We start from the raw sequence: 27,151 nt of genomic DNA, 5'->3' as shown, positions 1-27,151 counted from the left end.
CGTCCTTCCTCCCAGGATGCGAGATGATAAAATGTGTACGTGATGAGATGACGTGAGATAAATACTGTAGGCATTGTGGTGTCATGCGAGGCTACTACTGAGCCTCTGACGGTAAGTCAGAAGGAGGCTCATCGGCTTCCAGACCACAGTTAACTTCAGGTAATTGAACCCATGGAAAGGGGTGCCTGGGTGGCTCCGCCAGTTAAGCATCTGCCTTCAGATCAGGTCATGATCCCAGGGTCCCAGAACTGAGCCCCGAATCCTGCTCTCCACTCAGAAGGGAGCCTGTTTTCCCCTCTGCCCCTGCCTGTTGCTCTGCCTACTTGTGCACTCTCTCTCTGGCAAATAAATAATTTTTTTTTTTAAAATTAAACCATCGGGGGGCGCCTGGGTGGCTCAGCTGGTTAAGCCACTGCCTTTGGCTCGGGTCATGGTCCCAGAGTCCCGGGATCGAGTCCCACATGGGGCTTCCTCTGCTCTGCGGGGAGCCTGCTTCTCCCTCTCCCTCAGCCTTTCCCCCTGCTTGTGCTCTCTCTCTTTCTCTGTCAAATAAATAAATAAAATCTTTTAAAAAAAAATTAAACCATCGGGGTGCTTGGGTGGCTCAGTGGGTTGAGACTCTGCCTTCAGCTCAGGTCATGATCTCAGGGTCCTGGGATCGAGCCCCACATCAGGCTCTCCGCCCAGCAGGGATTCTGCTTTCCCCTCCACTTCTGCCTGCCTCTCTGCCTATTTGTGATCTCTCTTTCTCTGTCAAATAAATAAATAAAATCTTTAAAAATAAATAAAATGAAACCACCAAAAACAAAACCATGCATAAGAGAGTACTACTATATATCCTTACTGATTTTCTGCCCACTGGACCTATCAATTACTATAGGTACTCAAGTGAATTTTATATGATTTTATATACTCTTTTCTCTTGGCATATCAATTTTATTTCCCCTTCTTCTTCTCCTTCTTCCTCTTCTTCCTTTTTAAGTAAGCTCTACACCCAACATGGGGCTTGAACTCATGACCCTGAGATCAAGAGTCACATGCTCTACCAACTGAGCCAGCCAGGTGCCCCATCAATTTTACTTCTAGTTAATTTTTTTTTTCAGTGTTTCAGACTGCTGTCTGTGCAGTGCCCTGAGGGTAGTAGGCTGCTAAAAGCCATCTGTCCAATTTTTACAGTCCCATGGAAACCAGGACCACAAACCCTACTGGCCTCCAAAGCCAGGTACCTGAAGTAAAAGCTGGATACCAGAAACGTGTACGAGCTCCTCGCTGAGGTGCTGGCATTCTGGAGTGTGAAGGGGGGTGGCGGGTGGGGGAGCGCAAAGACAGTGCCTGCTGTCTGTAGGCTCAGGAAAGGTTTACAGTCAGCTCTCAGATGTACATTTGATTAGAGGCCTGGCCCTCAGGCTGCAACCATGGCAAGGCCTCTGTCACTGAAAGACTGAGCTCCTGAGTCTGCTGCCTCTTGCTGGGGATCATAGCTGTTTAAGAACTCCTTCTCGGTTGGTTACAGTCCTGTGGGATCCACAGTGGTGAGGCCCCTGGAGCCAGGCAATGGTTGGGGGGGGGTGTCCCTGGCTGCAGCTGCAAAAATGAGGGCACCAGACAAGTGTTTAAGGTTCTTTCTGGAAGAGACCAGTGAGCTGGGGGGCAGGGGCAGAAGGAGAGCACGAACACTGCGTCCCCTGGCCTCTGCTCCCTGGAGGTAGCTCCATAGGTCCCTCTAAGTGCGCCAGACCAGCGGCTGGCTGCGTCCTTAGGTCACAGCTCCCGGACCAAGCAAAGAGGCCTCTTTCTCAGAAAGTCTGGGCATGTGTTTCAGTCTGCTCTCTGTGCAGTGCCCTGGGAGAGGGAGTCGGCCGACAACGGTCTCTTTGGTTGTTACAGTCCCTTGGGACCCAGGAATGCAAGCCCCTCTGGCCCCCACAGCCAGGTGATCAAGCAAGCAAACCAACAAAGAGGAAGAGGGGAAAAATGAAAAGGGGAAAAAAAGATGGCGTCTGCTGGCTTTAGCAAGGTGGAGTGAGCACGCAGAAGATGGTGCTATTAACCTTGACAATAAAACTGCCAGTTATGTTAACTGCAAAAGATAGCAGGGTTTTTTGTTTTGTTTTGTTTTTTCCAGGAATGGCACAGAACTGCAATCGAGGACAAGCCCTCCAGGTTTAAACTATAGGCAAATCGGGAGAACAAAGGGAGAGGAAACTCTTCTTTAGAGGAAAGGGAGGAGTAGGGAGGGGCTGTTATAAACAAAAAGTCCATTGGCGTAAACCAAGAGCTGGAATTATAGTGGATTTTCATTGGATAAGTTGTGATTGTCTCTTATTGCCAGGACTGTTGAAACCCTCCCCGCTCCCCCAGCCCTCCCCCCAAACCTTCCTTCCTCTTGCTGGGAGAGTAAATAAAATAGTGTATCCCCTGGGACTGACTAGGAGTGGTAGGGCTGAGTCCTCTCCCTCTGGCCCCCTAACACCATTCTAAACGAGTTTTCCTTTTATTAATTTCCATAGGGTCCACCTAGTGGAGTATAATGATGGCACCTGCTGGAAAGGGGGGAAAATGGTGCCTGCTGGCTCCAGCAAGGCAGAGGGAGAGCAGGAAGATGGCACCCACTAGCCTCCCTCCCTGGAGAATATCCCATCAGGCTCCTGCCCCTCTGACCAATGCTTTAAAATCAGCAACTAAATTTCTTTCCAATAAAGTCTAGGTGTTTTCCAAAGGGCTGCTTCTGCCCTGGGCCCCCGGAAGGGTGAATGGCATGTGAGCCCTTTAAGAACCATTCCTCAGAGCGTGCCTGGGTGGCTCACTCATTTAAGCATCCGCCTTCGGCTCAGGTCATGATCTCAGGGTCCTAGAATGGAACTCCAGATAGGGCTTCCTGCTCAGCGGGGAGTCTGCTTCTCCCCCTCCCTCTCCTCTGCTTGTACTTGTGCTCTTTCTCAAATAAATAAATAAATGCATCTAAAAATAAAATAGTATTCCTCAGTTTCTGTAGCCCTTTGGGTCTTGTGGATGGCAGCCGTGATGGTCTTCAAAGCCAGATGTTTGGGGGCCCATCTCTCAGTTGGTAGTCTTTTTTTTTTTTTCTTTTAAGATTTTATTTATTTGACAGAGATCACAAGTAGGCGAAGAGACAGGTGGCGGGGAGAGGGGAGCAGACTCCCCGCTGGGCAGAGAGCCCCATGTGGGACCCAATCCCAGGACCCTGGGGTCATGACCTGAGTTGAAGGCAGAGGCTTTAACCCACTGAACCACCCAGGCGCCCCTCAGTTGGTAGTCTTAAAAGGTGGGGTGCCCTCTGTAGGGTATGAAACCTTCATTCCCCATGGAGAAGGTGTGGGTTCCTGAATTCTCTTGAGATTATGTGTGAATTTCTCCTTTTAGGGATTTATGGCAAGATTGTTCTCAGCCTTTCTTACCAGTTCCATGTGGTTTCCCTCTCATTTGCCCAGTATAGAGGGGTCAGTCCATCATTTTTTTTTTCCCCAGAAGAAATTGTTCCACATATAGCTCTACATTCAGTCTGTCCAGGAGAGAAGGTGAGTTCAGAATCTTCTAATATCACCATCTTGAGCTGGAACTTCTATCATTCCTTTCTGTTTTTTCCTTAGGACTTCCATTTCTCTGCTGACACTGCCCAGTCAGTTTTTGCATGCTGTCTACTTTATCCTTAGAGGACTTGGCATAGTTGTTTTCAGTCCCCAGTCTGATCATTCCAACAGCCCTGCCATGTCTGGTTATGGTGCTTGCTCTTGTCTCTTCAAATTATCTTATTAAATACGTTCGCTGTAGACACCTAGAACTAACATTATGGGCCAACAGTATTTTAAGTTAAGAAAATACAATATTGTAAACTTGTGTGTAAACTACATTCAAGTGCAAAAAAAAAAAAAAAAAAATTCAACATAAAAAAATACACCTGGGCACCTGGGTGGCTCAGTCTGTTAAGCCTCTGCCTTCAGCTCAGGTCATGATCCCAGTGTCCTCAGACCAGGTCCTGCATCAGGTTCCCATTTGGCAGGGAGTCTGCTTCTCCCTCTGCCTCTCCCCGCTTGCTCTCCCTCCCCCTCTCTCTCTCTAATAAATAAATAAAATCTTTTTATTTTTTATTTTTTTTAAGATTTTATTTATTTATCTGACAGACAGAGATCACAAGTAGGCAGAGAGGCAGGCAGAGAGAGAGGGAGAAGCTGGCTCCCCACTGAGCAGAGAGCCCCACATGGGGCTCGATCCCAGGACCCTGAGATCATGACCTGAGCCAAAGGCAGAGGCTTAACCCACTGAGCCACCCAGCTGCCCCTAAATAAATAAAATCTTAAAAACAAAACGAAACAATACATTTGCTCGGTCACTTCAAATCTTTACCTTTCTTTCTTCATAGCCAGACACGATGTGCTAGGTAAAAGGAACTGTTGTAAGGAGGCCCGTAGTAACGTGGAGGCGAGGTGTAGGCCAAGGGGACGGGATCTATGACTAGGTTTCAGTCTTTCAGCGAGCTTATACCTCTGAAATGTGAGCTTTAAAAGTCCTTGTTGTTTACATTGTTTTCCCTCCCCTTGGGTCTGAGAGGATTTGGATAGAGTGGGCAGGCGTTGGGTAGTTCTCTTCATCGAGGTCAGCGAGGCTCTGATAAGACCCCAGCAGGTGAGGCTCTGACTAACTAGTTTCTCCTGAAAACGATCCTTGTTAGGAACAGAGGGCTCTGATGTATTTTAAAAGGGCTGCTTTCAGAAGTACGAGGGGCTTTTTCCCTATGTTCGCTGTGAAGACTGGTCAAGGTCCCGGAAGTAAATCTCACAATATTGTGCCCACCGAATGGCCCCCGCCCATGACTGGGTCCTCTGGAGTCATTGACTCTAGAGTTGCCCACACTGAACCCTCAGCAATTCCTCCAGCATATTTCCAGTTTTTCCACCTTGGCCCTGGTTCCCGCCGCAGTTTCAGCTCCTGGGTATCTGCTCCGGTAAGTCACGACTCTCTGTACTCCCCTCTCTCTTCAGTCTTGAGCAGCTGTTTGCCCTGTGTTTTCCTCTCGTTTGTGAATCCAAGAAGAGTTGTTGATTTGCAGCCTGTTCAGCTTTTTTACTTGTTGCTAGGCAGAGTGGTGGATTCCAAGCTCCTTACACGTGAAACCAGACTGGTCTTGCATTTTTTAATTGTGAGATATGAAGTACGTGTCACACCCCTTATAGTTTTGTAACAGTCTTGGCGTGTAAGACACATGTAAGATCCCTTCCACTTAGAATCAAGATTGGTCTTTTGGTGGGGTCTTTGCAGAAGATGAAATCTCCAGTTTGACGATCATGCAAGGGCTGGGATGGCAAAGGAAACCTGGCCTGTTGATGATGAATGAGTCTATCTAATAAGACATTAGCAGTGTTTAAGGACAGGTGTTGTATTGGTCAAATTAAGGGTGCCTTCAAACAAATGAATTAAAAAACAACAACAAATTTGTGTGAATTTAAGAGAGACATTGTGTTTGTTTTGCTCTGTTTTGTTTTGCTTTTCCCAGAGGATTGAGAGAGGTAGAGAATAGTGAAATTTTCTTAGCAGCGTGGGTACTTGTCAAATATCCTGAATAACCTTACCATTGAAGGGCATTTCTCTATCACTAGAGAGGAACAAAGGGATTCCAGAGTGGGGAAAATTCTTTCCGGTGGCAGCTTAGCTACAGTTGTGGCAGTAGCCTGTCTGCAAAGAAAAGCTTCTAACCATCCTGAAAACAAGGAAATGAATGTCCTTCTTTTGTTGTAAAAGAAGGGAAAAGGGTAATGAGCAAATGGAGAGTCTAAAAGTGGGTGAAACAGATAGGGACGTTTTCAAATGCTGACGGGGAAGGAGAGTCCCAATTAGGGAGAATGGCGTTGTTTTCTTAGTCATGGCATGCAAGGGAGAGACAACAGCAAAAAAGCTAGTTGAATGTTCCAGCAATTAGCCAGCTAATCCTAGAAATCCTCAGAGTTGCCTTTTGGTCTCAGGGAAAGGGAAATTAATGATGGTGTTAAGACATTCAGGGGACAGAGTCGTCCCTTCACTGGAGGTAATGTGTCCTAGCTACTGCTCTTGAGGAGGCTGAATCATTGCATTGTGTTTTTAGAAACCTTATGTCTGTTGTGGGCAAATGCTTGTAATAAACAAGTTGTTAAAATCAGATGAGCAGAGAAGACAGTTATCTGCATGATGGATAAGGAGAGAATTACAGGAAAAGGTTAAATTTCTCAGGTTTGCAGAGAGTCAGAGAGAAATAATTACTGGCTTCAGGAAAACCCTGAGGCATGGCAGTCCATGTGTATTGTTGATTTTTTTTTTTTCCCTTCCATCTGATGGCCAAAAAGATATTTGAATCAGGGTAAAGGGGTATGGTGGGGGTGGAGGGGGAGCAGAACATAAGTTGATAACTGTGAAATGAGTGGTGTTTGATTGCATATAGGCCAGAAGGCATTGGGGTTAGGAACTAGAGGAAACTGGGTTTAGCTAGTCTATTGCTCACAAATGTTAAACTAATCAGTATCCCTTACCATTAAGATTCTTTACGGGGGGTAGGGGTGGATTATTATTACAGGATGTGTCAACAAATCCTTGAATCCTAGGGTGAAATTTTTGGAGAGCTTCTAGTTTTAAGTATTCCTGGTAATCTTGGGAGTGGCACGGAAGGATGTATTTCTATTTCCAAAGGTTTGGCCTCCTAGACTTGGCCTGGTCAGAAGAGTGAGCTCCCCAAAGGGAGTCAGGTATTATAGTTAACAGTTTGTATTTAAGTATGTGGACCTTTTTACAGGAGAAAAAAAAAAGTGTTCAATGAGTCATAAAAAGGCAAATGTACATAGGTACAGAGTAAGGGACTTCAAGGGTGAAGCATTTGGGGGAGAAAATTTCTTCCCAGAAAGATGAGTGGACCTGTGGAACTAAGCACTAAGCCATGCTTTGTAGTGAGAGGTGCTAGTGAGACAGAAAAAGATGTAAACAAAGGCAAGTAACGTTTAAATTTATCATCTCCTCCTTTTTAAGTCCAAGATGAGGATGTCAGCAGGGTTAGCACCTCTGAAGGCTCTGTTCCTGAGGCAAGGATCTGTTCTAGGTTTCTCTCTTTGGCTTGTAGATACAGAACATTTTCATCATCACAGAAAGTTCTATTGAACAATGCTCCTGTAGGCCTGAGAGCACAGTGTCTAATATTTTGCATTTTGTGAAAAGCAAATGAAAACAAATAATGCTAAGCACTTACATGAAGAAGTTAAAACTCAGTGACTGAGCACAACTTATTTTGAGGGTTGTATACTGAAACAATGTTGATAAATACAAATTTATAACATTTTGATAAAGCACAGACTAGATTAATTCAAGGGATGGTTGAGTATGTATGATGCCAAGCTCTAAGGATCCTGAGTAGAACAGGGTCTCTTTGTGGGAATATTTCTATTTAAAATTATCCTCAATAACCAGAATTCCAGTTGCTTCCATTGATTTGGAGGTGGGAGTGTAAGGTGCTATATTGGACTACATTAAGAGGTTAATGGGAAAAAAAAAAAAAAAAGAGGTTAATGGAAATACTTTTGCATGGCTTCCTGAACATGAAATACTGACTTTGTGAGACCACTGAAGCATTTATTTATATTCCTGATTTACATAATTTGACATAATCCATATATACTGCTCTCTGAGATAAAAATTTAACAGGCCTGCAGATGCCGGTGAATGTTTAAAACACTATCATATACTTTAGAATTTTTCCAGAGGCAAGTTTAAAATCTGTAAGGTCAAAATTTCAAAACACAACACCAAATGCTAGGAAGAATGTGGAACAACAGGAATGTGCATTAATTGCTGAGGGGAATGCAGAAACTGTATAGCCACCCCTTTGGAAAATATGTTGGTAATTCCTTACACAAGCTAAACATGATCTAACCCTAGGACCCAGCAATCGCTCTCCGTGGTATTTACTGAAATGAGTTGAAAACATGTCCACACAAAAACCAGCACAAGAGGTTTATAGCAGCTTTATTCACAAAGGCAAAAATGCAAAGCAAATGAAATGTCATAGAGTAGATGATGGATAAGGAAATTGTGTAAATCGCAATGGAATATTATTCAATGATAAAAGAAAAGAGCTTTTAATGAGGAAAAGACATGGAGGAAACTGAAATGAATACTGCTAAGTGAAAGAAGGTTTTTTAAAAGGCTACACATCATATGATTCCAACTATATGACATTCTGGAGAAGTTAAAACTACCTAGACAGCAAGAAAATCAATGGTTTCTGGGAATTGGAGGGCAGGGAGAAGGAGGCATAAATAGTTTGAACACAGAGGATTTTCAGAGCAGTGAAACTAATTGTAATGGTGGATACATGACATACCTTTTTCAGTACCCACAGAACTGTACAACACAGAGTGAAATCTAATAGAAACGATCCACCTTAATTCATAATAACGTACTAGTGTAAATTCATCACTTGTATCAACACATACGCCAAGGCAAGGTGTTAATAATAGGAGAAACTATAAGGAGATGGAATATATGGAGGTCCCCTACAAAATTCTGCTCAATTTTGGAGCACCTAAAACTGATCTTAAAAATAAAATCAATTATTAACGAATAAAGAAAAGAGACGAACAAAAACAACAACAAGCAGATTTCAATATAGAGAACAAACCGGTGGTTGCGGGGCGGGGGGGCGGGGAATGGGTGAAAGAAGTAAAGGGAATCAAGAGTATACTTAATGAACATCGAGTAATGTATAGAATTATTGTACCGTTTTATTGTACATCTGAAACTAATAATTGAAAAAGGGGAAAAAAAAACCTATTACTAAATGCGGGGGCGAGGAAAGGGTGGAATCTGCAGAAACCTGCAGGGCTTTGAATTTTTTCCTACAGGCTCATAATCTCCAGAGTGGGCGCTTGATTTTTCATAAACGGTAGAAGAAAAGCTAAAATTTATCTAACCTTTACATCACAGGTACTGCGTAAGTACCTTATTAATCTAACCCGCAAATATTCATTCAGAGCATCCTATTTAACCTACGCAATTCATGTCGTCGTCACACAGCGCTATGTCATATTGTTGTTATTCACATTTTTAAAAACCATTCTGAGAGCGAAGCCAAACAGTTGACGAACACAGAAATGTGCGACCAATCTGGATTCCAAATCCAAAGTTCTAAACCATAAATCCGAACGAAAGAAAATTAACAATTTCTAATTCCGTCAGCTGAAACAATGAACGGCCGATAAATCTCGCGATATTATCGAAACTACTACTCCCAACAAGCACAGCGGCTTCTGTCCATCCGCCTATCCCCTTGAGTCTGCAGGGCCCCGGCATGCCTTGAGGCGCGAAAGGCAGCTCGGGAGCCGTAGTTCTCTTGGACGCCTACCGGTATTGCCAGCGCGGCAGTGGCGGCTCTCGGTTCCGTCCAGCGGGTTCTGTAAGGCGAGCTGAGGCGGAGAAAGGGCGCGGAACTGGAGGAGGGTGAGTCAGACACTGTCTACGCTATAAAGGGAGGCGGCACTGCGGCACAGGGCTGAATTAGGTAAATGGACCCGTGCTGCAGTCTCTCCGGAGACACCGCGATCTAGCGCCAGCGAGAAGAGGGCGAGGAGGAGCCAGAGCCCGGTCCTTGCACCCATTCTCGCCCTCGTACCCCGCCGCCATCTCCACCATGCAGTCCCGGGAAGAAGCTCCGCGCTCTCGCCGCCTGGCCAGTCCCCGTGGCGGCAAGCGGCCCAAGAGAATCCACAAGCCCACGGTTTCGGCTTTTTTCACGGGCCCGGAGGAGCTGAAGGACACGGCTCATTCTGCAGCCCTCTTGGCACAGCTGAAGTCCTTCTACGACGCGCGGCTGTTATGTGATGTGACCATCGAGGTGGTGACGCCTGGCAGCGGGCCTGGCACCGGCCGCCTCTTCCCCTGCAACCGTAACGTGCTGGCTGCCGCGTGTCCCTACTTCAAGAGCATGTTCACCGGTGGCATGTACGAGAGCCACCAGGCAAACGTGACCATGCATGATGTGGATGCCGAGTCCTTCGAGGTGCTGGTCGACTACTGCTACACGGGTCGCGTGTCCTTGAGTGAAGCCAACGTGGAACGCCTTTATGCGGCCTCTGACATGTTGCAGCTGGAATATGTGCGGGAAGCCTGTGCCTCCTTCCTAGCCCGCCGCCTTGACCTGGCCAACTGCACTGCCATCTTCAAGTTTGCTGACGCCTTCGGCCATCGCAAGCTGCGATCGCAGGCCCAGTCCTTTATAGCCCACAATTTCAAGCAGCTCAGCCAGATGGGCTCGATTCGGGAAGAGACTCTGGCAGATCTGACCCTCGCCCAGTTGCTGTCAATCCTGCGCCTGGATAGTCTCAACATAGAGCTGGAGCAGACCGTGTGTCATGTGGCTGTGCAGTGGTTGGAGGCAGCTCCCAAGGAGCGAGGTCCAAGCGCTGCGGAGGTCTTCAAGTGTGTCCGCTGGACGCACTTCACAGATGAAAATAAGGATTACCTGGAAGGGCTGCTGACCAACACCATTGTGAAGAAGTACTGTCTGGACCTTATTGAAGGGGCCCTGCAGATGCGCTATGGTGACAAGTTGTGCAAGTCTCTGGTGCCGAAGCCAGAGACCAGCAGTGGCAGCAGCGGCAGCAGCAGCAGCAGCAGCAGCAGCGTCGGGGGCGGCAGTGGCAGCGGCAGCGGGGGCGGCAGCGGCAGCGGCGGCAGCGGCAGTGGCAGCAGCAGCGGCAGTGGGGGCGGCGGCGGCGGCTGCAGCAGCAGCAGCAGCAGCAGCGGTGGTGGTGGTGGCTCTAGCTCCTCTGTTGTGCCCACAGCAGAAAATCCCCCCCAGAGGCTGGGCGTGTGTGCTAAGAAGATGGTGATCTTCTTTGGACATCCTAGAGATCCCTTTCTGTGCTGTGACCCATACACCGGCGATATTTACAAAGTGCCGTCACCTCTGACCTGCCTTGCTCACACTAGGACTGTCACCACCTTAGCTGTCTGTGTCTCTCCAGACCATGACATCTACCTGGCCGCTCAGCCCAGGAAGGACCTCTGGGTGTACAAGCCAGCCCAGAATAGCTGGCAGCAGCTTGCCGACCGCCTGCTGTGCCGGGAGGGCATGGATGTGGCCTACCTCAATGGCTACATCTACATCTTGGGTGGGCGAGACCCGATTACCGGCGTTAAGCTGAAGGAAGTGGAATGCTACAGTGTCCAGAGAAACCAGTGGGCACTGGTGGCTCCGCTACCCCATTCCTTCATCTCCTTCGATCTAATGGTAATCCAGAACTATCTCTATGCTCTCAACAGTAAGCGCATGTTCTGCTACGATCCTAGCCACAATATGTGGCTCAAGTGTGTTTCTCTCAAGCGCAATGACTTTCAGGAAGCCTGTGTCTTCAATGATGAGATCTACTGCATCTGTGACATCCCAGTCATGAAGGTCTACAATCCGGTCAGAGGAGAATGGAGGCAGATTAATAATATTCCCTTGGTGTCGGAGACCAACAACTACCGCATTATCAATCATGGCCAAAAACTGTTGCTGATCACCTCGCGCACCCCGCAGTGGAAGAAGAACCGGGTGACCGTGTATGAATATGACACTAGGGGGGACCAGTGGATTAACATAGGTACCACCTTAGGCCTCTTCCAGTTTGATTCTAACTTCTTTTGCCTCTCAGCTCGTGTTTATCCTTCCTGCCTTGAACCTGGTCACAGTTTCCTCACTGAGGAAGAAGATGTGCCGAGTGAATCTAGCACTGAATGGGATTTAGGTGGATTCAGTGAGCTGGACTCTGAGTCAGGAAGTTCAAGTTCTTTATCTGATGATGATTTGTGGGTTCAGGTAGCACCTCAGTGAAATGCACAGGATCAGCAGAATTTGTTGTAGATAGGTTGAAACACTAAGGTGTTTTCACTGCTTTGGAAAGTGTCTTAAAGAGATACCCTTTCTCTTTGCTGGGTAAAAACAACAACAACAACAACAGGTTGATTCATTTCAGGTTTGGTTTAGAAAGGGTATTGTTTGAAATACTAACATAATTTAATGTTAGGGAATTTATACACTCAAAGAAATCAACCTATTTAATAATTTACTGTTCTAAAAGTCCAGTATTGATTTGATTGTTGGGTATGTTTATGTTTGATTATACTAATTTAGTGTTCTGTTATTAAATCTTATCTTCTGTTTTGTGCCACAAGTACTGTGACTTGAATTTTGATTTTCACAATAGAAAGCTGATTGGATAGGAATTATCAGGTAGGGTTTGGAAAGTCTATCTTTTCCTTTAGGACAGGGTAGAAGGTTTCCAAAACTTTAAACTAGTGGGTTATTACAAAATGTGTTCTAATTTAAATATAGTTTGCCAAGTTTTTGTTCAATTACCTCCCCTTTTGTGAAGAAAAAAAATGCATTTGTTTAATGTGACTGGTGATTTCATTTGTAATGATGTACAACATGGCTGTAAGCTGACTAAAAGTAAAAACAAACAAAAACAAGATTCTACTGTTTAAAAAGAAACTTCAGTTTTAAATTTGTAATGTAAAATGTGTATTTGCAAACAGTGACCAATGTTCCATCTGTCCTAGTAGGGTCACCAGTCATCGAAAAACCTTAAAAAAAAAAAACAAAAAAAAAACACTAAACTAACTTGCTTTGTAGGTTCACGTTTTTGATCTATACTTGATATATGCTTCACAGAATCAGAGGAATCATCCTCTTTTTCACTGGACACAATTGTGTAAATTTGTATCCATTGTCTTAAAAAGTTTATGTGATTCTTAAAATACTTTGGCTGTACAGTTTTGGTGTTCATCTTAGATTTGTCAGCAAAATGTGATTATTCTTTGCTGTTTAATGAGATAATATTCGTTTTGAAAATATGTGTAAGCTAAGAACAGTATTTTATTGAGATCAGTAGATATTGTGTCTATCAACTATAAAATCAAGTGCCAGCAAAGAACTTTAAAACTTTAAGTTGTGTATAGAACTGTTTTGTGTAGCATCGAAATATTGTCAGTTTTGTAAGTCACTAAATGTTATTATCAGCTTAAAGGTATTTTTGTATTAAAAGTTTACAGTTAAATAACATAAGTGAATGATGGCATTTGGGGCCAGTAGTGAAAGTATATTTCGTCTAAAATATTTCCCTAAGCAGTGGTATACATGGTTATTTTATTAGGGTATTTGTATCTGTTCCGTGTTTCTCTGTGAACCATGCTCCAGTCTTTGTTTCTGTCACACTACGGAAGGGAGAATTCAGAAACAGAGACTACGTCATACAAAACTGACCTTTGCTAAATACAAGTGCTTACCTCTTGAGGGTTTACTGGCTATGGCCATCGTGCTCCATACCCGTGAAAAATGACCAGATGCTCACAGTGTATACGTTTTTTCTATACCCAGTTAGAATTTTCTTCCTAAATCCTCATTCAGTAACATGCTAATTCCTCTTCTATGTTTATGCTCTAGTGGTAGAATGCTAACATTTCTCACACGGTGGCTGAATACAGAGGATTTGTGTTCTCAGGTGGGGAACCGAAGTTTTTAATGAAATACTATAGGATGAAAATGGAGAGAGGGACACAAAGGGTTAAAAAAAAGTTGTCTCAGCCATTTTGATTGGCCATCTGAAGATACTACAAAACATTCCTCTTTAACGTTTTTAGTGAACTATGATGCTTGTCCTAACAGTATGTGTTCCTTCAAAAGGGCAAACATGCTTTTAGTTGTTTAAGGCTACGTTTTGTTCTATTTAACAGCAGGGTTGTTACAAGCACTGTACTTAACACAAAACTGTGTCTCAGTAGTGTATTTGGCCAATTTTTTCTTCACCAATAACTTCTTGTGGATAGCTTTTTGTTTTGTAAGGTTGAAATAGGACAGTGCTGATCTGAACCAGATTGTCTCTCTGCAGAATTAAAGTATGCAAGTGAATGCTAAATGACAAATTCTCTAATTTGTCGTTCTCAACCTTTGAGTTAGGGAAAAGCTAAGTAGCAGTAATATCTTGGTTTACAAAGAAGTTTTCTTGGGAAGAATTTTGGTTTCGTGATATATTTGTGAATTAGAGAATTGATGTTAATCATTATTTTATAGATAAGTGATTTGTATGTGATTAGTTGCAAATAAAACTGGTATTAGAACCTAAACTTCCTGGCTCTTTAATTCAGTGTTTCTGCGAAACGTATAAAACCCTTGCTTGTGCCGTGAGTGACACAGCCAGCAGTGTTGAAATCCCTTCTTGACGGGGAAGCACCTTTTGTCTCAGTTTTCCAATTAATCAGCACATCTTTTAGTGAATGCTCGATATAACGCTCTTTGCAAGACTACTCTTTGTAAAATTTAAATGACCCTGATTATCTTTTGTGTCTGTTCCTGTAGTCTGAAAAGCGTAACCCAGATTTTTGCAGGTTCTTCTAAGTCCAAACGATGAGTGTCATTAGGGCTTCCAGAAGGATAAACTAGAAATTAATTTTCACAACTGGATTATCTATATTAAAGAAAGAAATTAAATTATAATAGCTGTTTTCATTGCTTTTAGTTGAGCAGAGATTTTTTAAAAGTTTTTTGTACTTGATATTTTGAGAATCTGGGGAAAGCTTGATCCATTTCCCCCCCCAGATTTTATTTATTTATGAGAGCACAAGGTGGGGAGGGGCAGAGGGAACCAAGAAGCAGGCCGACTTGCTGCTGAGCAGGGAGACTGGCGTGGGGCTGGATTTCAGGACCCTGGGATCATGATCTGGGCCAAAGGCAGCCACCCAGACGACCCCTTTGGTCCATTCTTAAGAAAAAAAGCAAATGTGTTGTAATTTTATAATGTCAAGGGTGATATGACACTTCTGCTCGTCAGACCTAAGGTAAGAGTACATGTCACAGTGTTTCCTTCCATATCTGCTTAGAAACTTCAAGACCCTTTGCATCACTCTAACTTTAAAAGGATATTCGTTATAGCGAATATGATAAAGCAGGGAAGTATTAGGAAGCAAAGTCACTCATAGAAAATGTGACCATCAGTAGAAACGTAAGAGAATGTTATTTTTTTAAACAACAGCATTCAATGTGATTTGAATCCGATTGATTTTTTTTAAATTATAGTAAAAAAAAAAAAAGATAGTGTTCACAGAAACCTCTGAGGCTCAGAGTATCCTGGGGGCAGTAGGTTTTTGTGCAAAACAGGAAGAAGGACCTCCTCCAGTCTGAGCCATTTGTCATGCAGATCTGATTCATCAGACTTTCATTCCTTACATGTGCAACCTTGAGGATTCAGCACCATCCAAGCAAGACACAGAGTAGGGAATGGATATTGTTGTAATAACATTCCATCTTATATGGGAGACCTGTTTTCTCCTATAACGGTCTAATCAGGAGTCACCTAATGGAGTCAGCCTTTTACACGCCCACTTTCAAAGTTAAAATTGCTGTTTAGAAACGCTGTATCGTGGGGCGCCTGGGTGGCTCAGTGGGTTAAAGCCTCTGCCTTTGGCTCAGGTCATGGTCCCAGGATCATGGGATCGAGCCCCACATCTGGCCCTCTGCTAGGCAGGGAGCCTGCTTCCCGCCACCCCCCCACCCACCCACCTGCCTCTCTGCCTTCTTGTGATCTCTGTCTGTCAAATAAATAATTTAAAAATCTTAAAAAAAAAAAAAACCACACCAAATCTCAATCAAATAATATTTGGGGGCAAATTACTTGTTAATTCTAGGGAAATGAACTAAACAGGGCTTAATGTAAATGTCAGGCAAAATTTTTCTCCCAAATAGAACTGTCTGTGCCTTAAAGAAAGGAAGAACCAGAACTCTAAATTTTAAGTAATATCGCCTTAACCTAGATGGTCTTAAGAAAATCAAGTACATTTTTTTGGAGGGTGGGGGGAGCTATTGTAACAGAAAAATCCAGCAATCGGAATTTGCAGCCTGATCTAGAGTCTGTCTTCAGATGATATCGTGAGCTAATGTTTTCTCTCACTTTGTATATCGGTTGGAATGTAGGTCTGGTTGTAAGTAACAGAGACCTAGTAGTTATTTAAACAAGCAGTCTCTCCTATAAAAGTCCAATCTGTTATGTTGCCCCTCATCTAGAAAGTCCCCTGAGATCCAGGCTTTTCTGTTTTCCCATCTATAATCCTTAGGGGTTGTCCTGGTCTACACGACCTAAACTGGTTTATACCCGTGTCTATATTCCAGCCATCAGGAAGAAAGGAAGGGGGAAGGAGAGAGCATGACCCTCCCCTGTAGAAGAAATCGTGTACCTCACTTCCAGGCACACAATGCTGGCGAGATCTTAACCATGTAACTACACCTGGCTTCAAGAGCACATGGAAGAGGTAGTCTTTATTCTAGGACATGTATCAAATTAAAATTCAGGGGTTCCTTCTTATCATAGAATGGGGGAGAAAGGCTATTAGGTTAAATAGCAACCTCTATCACACCATCTGTCAGGCCAGATGTTATTGCATGGCTGCCAAAGTCACAACACCATCCGGGGGGTGACCGCAATCCCCGCAACGTTGGCTGGGCCTTCCCCCCCAGAAAGCCTTGGGGGAGCTCCCTGGGCTGCTGCTCTGTACAGAAAAGGCAAGGAAAGTCACTTCATCCTGTTTCGATTAAATAAAGCTTCGCAGACTCAATGTGTACTGAACCCTAGATCACAAGCCAAAGTCTAGTCTTGGCATTGTATCATGGAATGTTTCCACTTCTGAAAAGAAAGAAAAGAGCACTGACAAATGGCTCTGTATAATCAATGGCAGTATTAATTATCTTAAACAGCAAATGTTACTTCTGTTTTAAAAAAAAGCTATCAGAATTACAGAGTAATGATGAAAACTGGAAGTTTGTTAGAACAAGCTCAGCTATTTAGCAACATTCTAGCATTTTCTGTGCCTGGATCATCTCTGCAGTGCTGTGTGAATGTAAATCTACGGATCCCCCCGCTGTTGAAGCCCGGACTGTCAGCCACAATAGTCTATTCAAAACTTCATTTCTTGCTGGATTCTTGTCCTGACTCCCAGTTCATCATGCTTTCCTCAGTGTCCACATGGAGGGTCACTCTCTGTGTTTGGGCAAACTTCAAAAACCGCTGCCAGAGGATGTTGTGAATACTCGCTTCTGTCACGTTGGGATATAGCTTTTACCATCATTATCATTACAAATACCCACAATTTATTTAGAAAACGCACCCCCCCTTATTTTTACATAGAACCCCAACCTCTCCCAGCAAGCGAAGAGTAATACACCAGTTAGTAGCTGTGTTTCTAGCCCTACATTAATCAAGATTGTAAGACTCCATTTTCTGTTTCATTGCTACATCTCCTTCCTGAGCCCAAAGACACGATCTGTGATCTGTGCAGTGACTGGGTTCTTCTGTATTTTCTGCTCTGGGTATCTCTTGTGTAGGGTCACAGCCCCATTACTTTCTTTCCTGCAAGACCTTCTCACACGCGGCAATTACCCAGTTTATTGATGTGTTGACTCTTTCTTATCTGCCTCCTGCACTAGAATGTGAACTCCACCATGGAGGGACCCCGTCTGTCTTTTCCTCAGCTCCTTACACAGCCAGGCACACAGTGTTCAATGAATTATTTGTTGAACAAAGAAATAAATGTATTTGGTGCTTGTTTGCATTTATATGAGAAACACTTGCATTTAGAAATCTCATCTTTTTGTCAATTTTCCAGCTTTGAGGGAGAGCTATTATTAAACTCTTTTGTCTGGTTGTCATAGCAACCCACTGGCCTCCCGAGCTACAGGTTATTTCTGATGGGCATATTCTACCCGACAACCAAACGCATGGTATTTTCAATTATGGAATAATGACGCTATTATAAATCACAGCCCTCACACTGTATCTTTCTCTATCTTTTATAAAGATAGCAGAAAATTAGCAAGAAAACAAGTCTGTTCAGACCGCAAAGGCTAGAGGATATAAAGCAGCCTAACCTACGTCTCTAGCCCCAAGCCTTTCCTGTCCCCTCCGAGTGCTCTACCTTTCCACAGCCACTTTTGAATTCAGCTGGGCTTTCTGTCCAAGCTATCCAAGGAAGTTTAAAAAAAAATTAATTGTCCCAAGACTCTAAAGAGCTCTGTTGTGGCTTAACGTTCTCTTTTTCTCCTCCTTGCTTGTTTCTTAAATTTCCTATGAAGTGAACAAATAGTAGTCTTACAAAAATTGAGATTTGCACTGAAAAGATCCAAAATCAGTTACTTCTCCCCCCCCCCTCGCCAACCCCCCCCCCCCCACCTTGTTTCTTTGGCTCATATTTTAGTGGCTGGAGCTGAGAAGGGTTTTATTAAGCAGAGTTAGAAATCACAGAAAACTCATTAGGATCCCTTATATATGACAGGGTTTCTGGGGGCCATTCAGCCAGCCATCAGTGTAGTTTTTAAAACGCAGAGTCCACTGGTGAGATGCTGAAGAGATCTTACATAGACATAGTTATGCGGCATTTTCTCTTCTGTAGATTTTCCTCCTCTTCTAGGGAGAGTCAAGTGTCCCCCATTTCCAAGCTGTATCCTGTGGTAATTACTTCACCCTTCCTCTGTGCTGTTCTGAATGCTTTTCTTATAAATAAGGTTGCAGTACCCACCAGTAAGCAGTCATAACCGGGTCTAAATGAAATTATACTGCAATTAACTTACCTCCTGGGTTTTAACATAAAAGCAGTAACCACCCACCGCTGCCAATTAGCAGGGGGTTGTAAAGGGATTCATGCTAAATGGGTATCCCGATTTGGTTTCACTTTTAAACAGAGGGGTTCAACAGCAGGCTAGATGAAGAGGAAGAAAGGATCAGCAGATTCTTGTTACTTGTGGAATTTCAAACGATGCACCAACTCGGTTATTACCTTTTCATTGTTTTACATGAGGGATACGGTCAATGTCATCTGTGCGGGTATCAGCTCTTCTGTCTCCTGTAAAAATAAGCCCAGCAAAGCTTTCATGAAACCCTTGCATCTGATCCTGCTTTTCGATCTGAAGACTTCCTCTGTCTTTATTTTAAACGACAGAACAATTACAAGCCGGAATACAAAGAAGTACATGATAAGAGCGGTGGGCTATCTGTGACAGTTTGGCCTTGAGGCCAGGGCCCATGTGAAGCGCAGGTGCACATAAGGAAGTGTAAATAATGTATTCTGCAATTCAAAACAAATTAGGAAAATTAAGAGTATTATATAATAATTCTAGGTTTATTTTTTTAATGCTATGCTTGAGGAAAGATGGATTTCCTTTAGGAGAATGAAGAGGTCTTGTGGGAGTTTTCTAGGCTTAGAAATAGATTATACAGATTCTGTCTGGAATAACAAGTTATAATATACTTCAAAATTTTAGGTATGATTATGATTATTCTTATGTGTATTAAGGAGATATTCAAAGACAGTAAAACGTAACCTCCCAAAGCCAGTTTTGCCAAAGCCAGTGTTTTTTAGTCTGTTCTTGATCCCTCTCTCACTTGCTCACTCTTGGGATTTGAAGATATTTCTTTCTTTTTCTTTTTTGTTTTTTTTTTTTGGTCTCATAGTGTGTGGCAATGCTTACCCAAGATCCTTCCAGACCCTCATCTGATAACTGGAACAACTCAGGATTTTATGGATGTTCCTTTTGTGCTCTAGGTGGGATTACAGTACCCTTTGCATTTTGGCATACTTTCTCCAGGCATTTTTTGGAAAACAAGTTTTCTTACACAGATCGTATAGGTCATACTATAGATTTATTGTGATTTTATGTGATTTTTGTCACACTTTCTCATTTCATAGAAAGTTCTCGCTATTAAAGTTGCCGCTTTCTATGTGCGCACGCCCACACTCTAATATGAAGAGATTATATATACGAGGATCTTTGTTGCAATTTCATCTTAGTGTTGTTAAAAGGTCATTAAGGCTTGTCAACAAATATTCATAGATTAAGCATATACCCAAATATTCAGCAAGCATTTATACTAAAGAACCATAGGTAGCCTTTGAAAAAATGAGATGGATCTGTATGCGTTGACATGGGAAGATGTTTGCCACAGAATTTGTTAGTTTGGGCCACGTGACATCTGAAACCCTTTCTTATGTTTGCACAACCTAATGTCGTGTGAGTGTCCTAGGGACCATGGCTTCTCTACAGAAGCCAGAAAGTTCACAGGCAGGTACCACCCCAGACTACTGGCAGAGAGCCCGAGGGAAAAGTCATGGGCATGGATAGTCTTTTCCAGGACTTCCACTCTCCAGAAGGGACACAAAGGAGCAGAGTGTTCAGAATTCATTCTGGGACAGCGGCAGAAAGGACATTTACTTTTTGGAGCAGCTGAGTAGCAGCATATTAATAAGACCTTTTTAAAAAGATTTTATTTATCCATTTGAGAGAGAGAGAGAGCGCTAGCAAGCAGAAGCAGGAGCAGGGAGGAAAGGCAGAAGCAGAGGGAGAAGCAGGCTCCCTACTGAGGAGGAATCCGGAATCAGGACTCGATCCCAGGACTCTGAGATCACCACCCAAGCTGAGGCAGATGCTTAACCGACTGAGCCATGCAGGTGCCCAATAAGACTTTTTGGTGTGACTTTTCACTTTCTTTTCTAAATTGGTATTACATTCAATTAATTCAAAATTCAAAGAGTACAATACCTACATAATGAGAGCCCTCCCCTCACCTTTCTCCTGTCCATCTTATCCCTAACACCTAGTTTTCTTTTCTAAGCTTATTAATTTTCCATGTCTCCTTTTAGGCCTATATTCTGGATATATATGACAGTGTGCATATCTTTCTCTTTTTTTCCTTTTTCTTGTTTCTTTTTCTTTTTACTAAAACAGCAGCATATTATATAAACTTCTGATCTTGAAGCACATTCTGTATCCATATGTCAGGAACATATTCATTCTTTGGTAGTTTTAGAGTAGACATTGTACAAATATATCATAATCCAGTCAGTTTCTACAGATGGACATTTCAGTGACTTGGTAGTCCTTTGCTATTACTAACAGTGCTGCTGTCAATATTCTCATACTTGTGTTCTTCCATATCTTTGCCAAAGTCTCTGTAGGACAAACTTTTCAAAGGGTATATACATTTGGAATCTTGATGAGGTATTACAAAATTGCCCTCTGGAAAGGGTAAGCCAATTTATGCTCCCACCTGCGATGAGTAATAATACCATTTCCCCACATTGCTCTCCAAAATATATTACTAGATTATTGATCTTTGCTCTGATTTGATTTTGACTTTATTTCAGGCTGTTTAAGAAATGTTTGTTTCTCGGGGCACCTGAGTGACTCAGTCAGTTAAGTGTCCCACTCTTGATCTCAGCTCAGGTCTTGATATCACAGTTGTGAGTCAGAGCCCCGCCCCAGGCTCCATGATGGGCATGGAACCTACTTAAAAAAAAAAAAATAATAATAATTTTTTTGTTGTTGTTTCTTCATGTTTTCTGAGCTATGTCTCTGCCTTTCCAACACATTCCTTTTTTTGCTTAAATTAACCAGAGGAAGTTTCTGTTGTTTGCAACTAAGAACCTAGACCTAGAGATCTATGATCTATGATACATTTTTGAGAGTAAAATCAAGTTGAGGAATAATATGCATACAATGATTCATACTTTTATGAAACCAGGATAAATCAAAACAACAGCTATATACACATGCAGATGGGTGTTTAGAGAAATATCTGGAAGGATACAAACTAGACAGTGGCTGGTTACCTCTGGATAGAGAGGCAGACTGACAAGGTTAAGGGGACATGTTAACCTTCACCCTCATATACTTGAATATCATTGGAATTTTTTTATAATGATCATATTCCACTTTTTAAAGTTTTAAATTAAAAAAAAAATAGGGCCTTAAAAACTGTTCTCAAATTCTCGAATCTACAGGGCTTGTTTGTTTGCTTGGGCTGCCCTAACAAAGCCCCACAGCCGGGGGGGTTTCAACAACAGAATTACGTTTTCTCACAGCTTGGGAGGCTAGAAGTCCAAGATCAAGGCGACAAGCAGATGCAGCTACCAATCTGTTCTCTCTGAGATCAGAGATTGCCAGAGGGGTAGGAGGAGACCACAGTCTATCCATCTTTTTCATTCCTCTTTGGTTCAATTTTTATGGGGAAATCACAGTGCTATTAGTGTGATGAAAATATTCCTCAAAATCAATGATCATGCTTAGTGTCTTGGCCCTAACAGTTTGGCTTGGAAGACTCAGGAATGGCAGAAGGCAGGAAATGGTATTATTACATGGAGGTGCAGTCAACAAACATTTCGTGAACCAGTGAACATGTTTATGGTCTGTGTGAATTTGAAAACTGGTTACAAAATATATTCATATCCTGTGGGTAGAAGCTGATGTGACACGCCTTTGTCGTACTTACATGGGTCACAGATTTTACCAATTACTGCATAGCCTTTCGTGTTTTCATCCCACATTAATTTGGGATGCAAATGGGATGCCATTTGCATCCCATGCCAGAGTGGGGAGGGTAACATCTCTTCTCTTGCTCCAGGAAGCCCTTTCCTCTAGGGGGGTGGGGGGCAGGGTAAAGCAAAGGTGCCTAGACCCTGTAGGCAGAATATGCCAGAATATGCCAGATTCCCAGAGAAGCCCACTTTACACGGTATACTTCTAACTCACAGAATTTATGTTATTTTTCTCCTTTTTGGGGTCAATGACATGGGTCAAAGGCATCTAATCAAACCCTCAGAGAGAGATGAGTCCTAGCATCATGTGGTGCGATGATCAAATTTTTGCCTTCTGTCAAAAAATGTATTTTGGGAACAGAGAGGAGTATGATGTGTGAGGTCTTTTTACAGTCACTGCGGAAATATGTGCGTGGCACAGATCTGCTAGGCTCATTATTTCATGTCTCTGGATAAATACTGAAATTGTAATTAGTATGGTAATAAATACTTAGGAAACATGAGGACCGGTCTTCTTGATTCTACTCTGAGTTCTGCTAGCCAACACCAAAATTACATTCTGATCTCTGAACCAAATGAATTAATGCCCAAGAAGGTAATGCAACGACAGGGAAGTCTACAGGCCAGATGCCTGATTGCTGCTGCGGAAATCATGATATAATGAAGCTTATGTAGTATGGAAGATGAAAACAAAAAACTTCTCAAGCCAGGATGTGATGCCACGATTCACAATGTTTGGCTACTTTGGGCTTTAGGAACAGCTTGCTAATAGCTTGCCAATTATTTAAGTGATGTAATTTAATTTCTTCTACATCACATAGTGGTTTATTAAAAACTCACATTTAGCTCCTTGGCCCTAGAGGACCAGCTCATTTGTTACTGCGGCTAACAGCTTCCAAGCGCTCTCTGACGACTTCACCATCGTCCTAATGCCAAGAGGAAAGGAGAAGCTTGAGCCCAAGTATTAATCAAGTGCAAATAAAGACTCAGTTGATGAGCTAAACCCTACATCTCAAACTTAAATCTGAACCTGTAAAATAAGAACATGGGAATAATGTTTAGGTCTCAAGATATTAGAGAAAATCTCTCTTTGGTCCCACGTGAGGTCCTTTGTCCTGAGTTCACTGTGAGTGTTTGCTGTATGAAAAAGCCCTGGGCGATACTTTGTATAATTGCGGTGTTTTGTTTTGTTTTGTTTTTTGGTCTAAGAAATGGAGGACAAAATAACGTGGGAGACAAGGAAGGGAAGTGAATCACTAGCAAGAAACTTAAGGGAAAGGTAGATTCCACATAAAAGAACTCCAGCCAGCGATGTATCTCTAAGCACTTAGAGGGGTCCCTATTGACTTTCAAGCCTGGGAAACTGAAAGCTTGATTTCCAATGCAAATTAAAGAACTAAGGACTTTGTCTCAACTGATGAGGAGAAAAAAAAATTGGGATTCCCCTTTTGCCAGGTGCCAGAAGTTACTTCAGTTCTGTCCATTACCTTTTCTAGAAATACCCAGGCCAATACTTCCCTCTACCGCTTGGAAGCAATTCTACAGCACGAGTCAACCAGAATGAGTTATATAAAATAGCATACCTGTTTCACAGGTGTGGGAACTGAGGCATATGTGTTAAAGTTGACCTCTGCAAAGTACAAAGGGAAAAGTGTGGCAATGGCTCAAGACTCGCTCACTTTTGTAGAACATTCTGTAGGTAAGTGTAAACAAATTTGCCTTTCTGGATGTGTTTCTAAACCAGAGGGACTTTGTTATGTGAAGATAGGAGGCTTGGCAAAAAATAGATATTTAAAATAGATTTTTAAAAAATTGATAGAGTCACAGTGCTAACTAACATGTAGAGAGCTTGAAAGTCATCATTCCAGCCCTTCTAAGAAAAAAAAAAGTTCACTAAAATTAAAATCAATACAGTGCCTGGGTGGCTCAGTGGTTAAGTGTCTGCCTTCGGCTCAAGTCATGATCCCAGAGTTCTGGGATCGAGTCCTGCATCTGGCTCCCTGCTACTGGGGAGCCCACTTCTCCCTCTGCCTGCCACTGCCCTGGTCATGCTCAAACACACACTCTCTCTCTGTCAAATAGATAAAACCTTCAAAACTTAAAAAAAATTTTTTTTAAAGATTTTATTCATTTATTTGATAGAGATCACAAGCAGGCACAGAGGCAGGCTGAGAGAGAGAGAGAGAGAGAGAGAGAGAGGAGGAAGCAGGCTTCACGCTGGGCAGAGAGCCTGATTCGGGGCTCGATCCCAGGACCCTGGGATCATGACCTGAGCTGAAGGCAGAGGCTTTAATCCACTGAGCCACACAGATGTCCTTTTTTCAAAAAATTTAAATCAGTAAATTTTCTTAGGAGCCATCTTAGAAACCTGGGGTCACCTGACAAAGCACTATCCCCCAAACCAGAAAGACTGGTAAACACAGAGGACTTTGATAGCTTACCTGAAGGAGAAGCCCCAGCCAGGACGGGTAGGGACGCTTACAAGGTAACTGACAAGCCTGCTGGAGGCTGAATGCCCACTGGCCTCAGTTAAAAACTCCTGAGAGTCCCATCTAAGGGAGACTGTGGGGGGGAAACCCCTCATTCTGAGTCTTTACCTCCAGGAGCACCTTCAGTTCTTACAGCGAAGACCTCTGAAAAGTTCCCTCTGTGTAGCCCAGGGGGAGGGGGAAATTAACCATTTTGAAATATGCCTAGGGGAAAAAACATCTTTTTAAAAGGACCCCAAGTGCATTCTGTTTTTCATAACAAAACCCTACCATCAAAGGAAACTGCTTTATTGGAGCCTTAACTGAGGTGGGGGAAATTCCAACTCTAGTACCTTCTAGTTTCCCAGGATCACCAAAGTGGGAAAAAAGGGAAGCTGACGAGTGTTTGTGGAGGTCCCAGCCCAGAGACAGGAGCCCACTAGGACATGGAGACTTAATCATCAAATTCTAGGATGCTTCCCTTCCCTTACGCTTTCCCAGCGCGTCACCAGGGATCCTGTATAAGGGTCTGCATATATATAAAATGGTGGATTACGGCTGAAAGAATGAACAGCAAGGCTCAGACTCTAGTTAAGGAGGAGGCCAAGACAACTGGGGAGAGACAAACAAGGACATTAGATCAAATTGAAACCTCTGACACCTACAGCTACACCTACAGCTGTAGGAAACATTAAACACTGCCTAGCTCCAAGGAAAACAAGCATAAAAATCTCACAGTAAAGGCCGATTTACTTCCGTTCCTTTTCTCCAAGACATCATGAGTGGCATTCAACACAAAAATTACAAGGCATGCTAAGAGCTACAAACCCCAATCCAAAGAGACAAAGCAAGTATCACAAACAGATGTAAATATGGCAGAGATTATAAAATTACCAGAAGCCGAAGTAACTGATTAAAATGCTAATGGCTTTCGTGGAAAAAGTGGCCAGCATACAAGGACAGAAAAGTGATGTGCAGAGAGAAGAAAACAGAGAGAGACAGAATCTCAGACAGAGAGAATCTCAAAAAATCAAAAGGAGGGATGCCTGGAAGTTCCAGTCTGTTGAGCCTCTGCCTTCGGCTCAGGTCCTGATCCAAGGTTCCTGGAATCAGTTCCTCATTGGGCTCCTTGCTCAGCGGGGAGCCTGCTTCTCCCTCTGCCTGCTGCTCCCCCTACTTGTTCACTTACTCTCTTTCTCTCTCTGACAAATAAATAAATAAAATCTTTAAAAAAAAAATCAAAAGGAAATTCTAGAAATAAGAAACATCGTAAAAAGGAAGAATGCCTTTGATGGGCTCATTAGCAGACTGGACATGGACAAGTTAGCAATTAGCTTGCAGGTATGTCCATAGAAATCTCCCAGTGTGAAATGCAAAGAAATACAAGAATGAAAACCAACAACACTGGAACAGAATCTCCAAGAAGTAGCCAAGAAGTATGCACTACCAAGAGTAAACTCGAACCCAAACACTGGGCTTTGGGGGACTATGTGTCACTGTAGGTTTGTCCGTTGTAATCAATGTATGACTCTGTTGAGGGACCTTGATAGTGGTGGGTATGTGGGTGTGGGGACAGAGGATATGTAGGAACTCTCTGTATATTCCTGTCTTTTTTTTTTTTAAGGTTTTGTTTTTTTAAGTAATCTCTACACCCAACATGGGGTTCAGACTCACAACTGCGAGACCACGAGTTACAGGCTCTACTGACTGAGCCAACCAAGCATCCCTATACTTTCTTTTCACTTTCGTTGTGAACCTGAAACCTCTCTAAAAAATATGCCAGTTTTACAGATAAGAAGATGGAGGCAGAGAGATTAAATAGCTTGCCTAAAATTTACCAAGGTCTACCAGGTACAAAATAGGGACTGGCAGAGTCAGTCTGGCCTTAGAGCATTTATCTTTGACCAGTGCACTTTTCTTCCTTTTCTGAATCTTGCTTCTTTTCCAACGAAAATGTATCTTGCAGATCAATTCATAAAGCACATGTAGAGTTCCTTTTAATTTAATTAGTTTGTGTTGCTTATAATGCGACTTAGAAATAATGCTACATTGGTCTTCTATGTCACTGTTGTCAATTCAAAATGAACAGATCTTTTGGGATGTCTAAAAGAAAGTTTTATTTGAGCCCAAGTTAGGACAGCTACCCAAGACTCATGCTCTTCACAGGGAAGAGAGTGCTCCAGAGAACTAGCAGTTTTAAAAAGCTCAGAAGAGGGCGCCTGGGTGGCTCAGTGGTTAAAGCCTCTGCCTTGGGCTCAGGTCATGGTCCCGGGGTCCTGGGATTGAGCCTCACGTCGGGCTCTCTGCTCAGCAGG

The 27,151-nt window shown here is 43.0% G+C and overlaps 1 protein-coding gene and 1 non-coding gene across 2 annotated transcripts; one reads left to right on the top strand and one right to left on the bottom strand.

Moving 5' to 3' along the window:
* Positions 1-991: 991 nt before the first annotated feature.
* Positions 992-1,064, bottom strand: TRNAK-CUU. Its single transcript has one exon. It is a non-coding gene; the product is annotated as a tRNA-Lys (tRNA).
* An 8,115-nt stretch (positions 1,065-9,179) lies between these two features.
* Positions 9,180-14,139, top strand: KBTBD6 (kelch repeat and BTB domain containing 6). The gene is made up of 2 exons (XM_032873927.1): positions 9,180-10,649; positions 10,776-14,139. Exons 1-2 carry the CDS (start codon positions 9,662-9,664, stop codon positions 11,846-11,848), a joined length of 2,061 nt encoding a protein of 686 aa, XP_032729818.1. The 5' UTR covers positions 9,180-9,661; the 3' UTR covers positions 11,849-14,139.
* Positions 14,140-27,151: the final 13,012 nt, after the last annotated feature.

Source organism: Lontra canadensis, unplaced genomic scaffold, assembly GCF_010015895.1.
Source record: "Lontra canadensis isolate GAN:19392208 unplaced genomic scaffold, GSC_riverotter_1.0 scaffold51, whole genome shotgun sequence".
NCBI lineage: Eukaryota > Metazoa > Chordata > Mammalia > Carnivora > Mustelidae > Lontra > Lontra canadensis.
Note: the sequence above shows the minus strand (reverse complement) of the source record. Positions and strands in the feature narration are given on the sequence as shown.

Bases quoted from the DNA above. Each gene is read 5' to 3' on its own strand.
- KBTBD6 (XM_032873927.1), top strand. From the start codon at position 9,662: ATGCAGTCCCGGGAAGAAGCTCCGCGCTCTCGCCGCCTGGCCAGTCCC. The intron at 10,650-10,775 runs GCAGCGTCGGGG...GCAGCAGCAGCG, and splicing joins CAGCAGCAGCAGCAGCAGCA to GTGGTGGTGGTGGCTCTAGC.